We start from the raw sequence: 3,828 nt of genomic DNA on the forward strand, positions 1-3,828 counted from the left end.
TTAATTTTTACTTAAAGAAAGATCTGGTTAATACAATAAACCTAACCATTACGGTCAGATGCTAGGTTAATACCAAAAAAAAAATAAAAAAATGTCATTATATGCACGATTCTCACAGAAAATCTGATTATTCATTAGTCAGTTTCATAAATTTGCATTATCTACTTTGAAATGTCATAATGACATAAATAAGATGTAAAGAACAATGATCCACTTTTAAAAGGCCTCAGGACGGGAATGTATTTTGGTCCCCCATTCTGATTGTGTTCCTCCAATTTATGATGAAGATGGGTTTCGAAGTGGAAGCTATATTCTTTGAATCTTGATGGTTGTGGTGATAAGGGTGGCCAGCTTCACATATGTCGCAGCAGTGATAAACCACTGAAGGTGATTTTTAAAGAAGAAAATTAAACCAATGATCCCAATTCTACCAGAACAAGTGCACTTGAATCCCATTATAATTTTCCTGTCAAATAGGTTTTCCAAAATTCACATTTCGTAGCAAGTTAAGCTACCAACAGCTTCTATCCAAATATGTTGTCAAAACAACCTCCATTGGCTCACACGTGATTGGAAAATTTGGTCGAAAAGACGATTATATCATCAACTTAATTACATAAATAAATTAAAATGAATGAAAAAATTGGGTCTTCTTCTTCCCCCATTCTCTCACCCCTCCCCAACTAGCTGTTTACACGAAAAAATTTACAAAAAATTATCAGTCACCAGTAAAGAGTAAAGCAGCTGATTTGCGATGGAAATAGATTGGAGAAATGTAAAGCTCAATGTGTCAATGCCAAAGAGAAGAAATTTGTAGAAAGATGATTAAGGCCCCGTTTGAGCCCCATTATTTTCTCATTAAAATAAAAAATCTGACCGTTATCCATCATACAAAGCCATCATATTTGACTTTTTATCTCTTGTGTGAGGCCCATAACGACTATATTTTTCATTCTCATTTTTACAATAATGTGGCTCAAATGGGGGCTAAGTCTATCTTTGAAGGTATGTTCACTATGGCAATATAAATAGAAGTAAGTTTATATGAAAATGCTTGTGGATCACCTTGACACAACTGAAGGATGCAAAGAAAGTTTCAAGAGATGAGGTGATTCCAGCAATAGGACATATACAACCAGCAAATCGGCAAGGGAAGGGCAACAACTGGAGGTAGGGGACGGACGAAAGATGGTGTGGTGGAAGAAAATAGTTTTTTCTTTTCATTCTTATTTATTTTTTGCTCAATTGGAAAAGGAGGCATAATTGCCTTTTCAGCCTAAACATCTGATCTCTAGAGAGCAACATGAAGTTCTAACAACATTTTTGGATGGAAACTGTGGTAAAGATCAAGTTGCTTATAATATTTAAAGTTTAAGGAACAGTCGTCAGAAAAATTTGAACACCCAAACTCAGATTTAGCTATAGGATGAGAACAGAAAGCGGAATTTTCCCTTTACATCTAGGATTGACACTGGTATACCTAGGCATTGATGCAGGAACTGCAGATGGGGATAGAGGTGGTGGTGGTAAGTACTGAATGGGGGAAGAGTAAAGAATTCAATTGGGATGGTGGGCATGTATGTTGTTTTGGTGAACGAATTTATGGGGAAGAAAGTGTGGGCACTGCCCTGGTGATGAAAGCAATGGTTTGGTGGGTAGCCCGTGGAATGGCTGAGGGGTTGATATGGTGGAGACGTGTAGTGTGGTAGTGTGTTTCAAAGGTGTTGCTTTATGTGGAGGATGGTGTGGTTAAGAAATACTAAAGCCTTACAAAACTTTAAAAAAAAAAATAAAAAAATAAATAAAAAATAAATAAAAAAAAAAATAAAAAAAATAATAATAATTGTTTGCAACAAGTGTCTTAAGTGTGTTTCAGCTTAGTTTTGAATAAGTAAACAGCTCAAAAAAACTCATTTCCTTTTTGTCTGGTCAATAAATTTTCAACAAGGCACCAATTCAAATAACAGCACAACAATACCCAAAATTGGAATAAATTTACTGGAATTAATAATGAAACCTCAACAAATTGCAGGAAAGATAAAAGGCAGAAAGTTCTCAACGAAATAAGCAACAATGGTACCTGATGATTTACAATATTAGCAGATAACCGTTGAATTTCACGTTCTTCATGATCAGCGAAGAGCTTCGCTTTCGTAGCTGCAGCAGCAAGACCAGCTTCAGCAGCAGCTTTCACACTTTCAGCTGATAATGGAGAAGTCTCTACATCCTGTTGACTCGAATGACTTTGTCCTCCAATTATATCTTCTGAGAATGTCATTCAAAGGAATTAAAAGAATAAATGAATAGACTAAATAATCTACAGCATACCTTTCTTACTACAATTTGTGTTTTTCCCCTGATGACTCCCTCCCTCACAATTGTCCTTAGATAAGGAGGCCAAGGAAGCATGTGCACAGGCTGCAGCCACTCTTGGCCCCAATACAGAGGCCAGAAAGGCAACCTAGATATAATAGCAAATAAGTATTTAATAAAAAGTGGTAAGAGTCAACTGAGAAGCCAGTATTTGAGGAAAAATTATGCAATGCTAGAATGAGAAACAAGATATTTTAAGTCAGAACGGCTGAGAGGTGGAAAAAAGAGAGGAGCTTCACTTTGAATCCAGATGCATAAAGATGCTGCAATCTAAATAGTATCGAGTCGATGTCAGGGTAAGAAAACCTAGTGGCATTCTTTCCTACAGAAAGCACTGGTCGGAAGAGGAAATACAACTGAATCTTCCCACCCAAGCCGACCTAAATGCTGTCAGGAGATTGAGGGGACAAAGGAATATGTGCAAGTATATGGTAAGATAAATCATTCTAGTGCATTAAAATTGGTAGTTAAAACGAATGGTAGGTGAAATCTGATCAACCCATTCGTGAAACTGTAAATCCATATTTACCCAACTTTTGGTTTTGGTTCCTCCAAGTGCAACTTCTCCTCTTATTTCCAAAGAAATAAAAAATGCATAAAATATTCGAGTCTCGTACTGTTTAATAAAGTTTTGTTAGGTAAGTGGTTGTGGCGATTCGGAACGAAGAGGGGGAGTTTTTCAAGAGAAATTATAGGAGCAAAATATGGTGTTATGGAGGGGGGGATGGTACTCAGTTGAGAGTCGAGGCTCTTATGGGGTGAGTCTGTGACGGCATATCTAGCAAGGGTGGAGCGATTTTCGGGATAAATTGACTTTTGTAGTGGGGAATGGCAAGACTATCAGTTTTTGGGAGGATTGTTAGTGTGGAGATCAACTACTAAGATTGAAATTTCGTTTCTTGTATCGTGTTGTATTGTTGACATCTGCCATGGTGAATGATGTTTTAGATATTCATAATGGGAGTATCAGCTAGAACATTGCTTTTGCACGGGGTTTGCAGGATTGGGAGTTAGATAACTACGCGCTGTTTTTGACATCTTTATATGAGGTACAAATCAGGGTAGGAAATGGTGAATGCAGCAGGTGGAGGTTGGCACGAGATGGCATGTTTTCAGTCGGCACTTTCTTCAAATCTTTATTGGGATCTGAGAAGAGCTCTTTCCTCTGGAAGGCGGTGTGAAAGAGTAAACTGCCACCACGGGTAGCATTTTTACTATGGACAATGGTCAAAGGACAGGTGCTAACAACGGAAAACCTACGACTGTGTAGGAAGGATGGGGAGACGATTGATCACTTGTTCCTCCATTGTGATGCTGCTAGTTTACTGTGGAATGATATTTTCGCATCGCAACACATAGACTGGGCGATGCCAATGCGTATGGAAGACGTGTTGAAGGCATGGAGAAGAAAATTCCGCGACAACGATAACAGACTTGCATGGGAGCTTATCCCGA

At 38.0% G+C, this 3,828-nt stretch overlaps 1 protein-coding gene across 1 annotated transcript in view; it reads right to left on the bottom strand.

The window, feature by feature from the left end:
- LOC111371987 (SWI/SNF complex subunit SWI3C-like) overlaps positions 1-2,896 on the bottom strand; it is a 5,952-nt gene extending 3,056 nt beyond the window's left edge. Inside the window, exons 1-4 of the mRNA XM_022994128.1 lie at positions 2,873-2,896; positions 2,580-2,753; positions 2,329-2,461; positions 2,081-2,265 (exon numbers count right to left, since the gene is read on the bottom strand). Coding sequence (XP_022849896.1) covers positions 2,081-2,265; positions 2,329-2,461; positions 2,580-2,753; positions 2,873-2,896 — 516 coding nt within the window. The remainder of the gene's footprint in view (positions 1-2,080; positions 2,266-2,328; positions 2,462-2,579; positions 2,754-2,872) is intronic.
- Between the last annotated feature and the right edge of the window lie 932 nt (positions 2,897-3,828).

This window comes from Olea europaea, chromosome 23 (genome assembly GCF_002742605.1).
Source record: "Olea europaea var. sylvestris chromosome 23, O_europaea_v1, whole genome shotgun sequence".
Taxonomy (NCBI): domain Eukaryota; kingdom Viridiplantae; phylum Streptophyta; class Magnoliopsida; order Lamiales; family Oleaceae; genus Olea; species Olea europaea.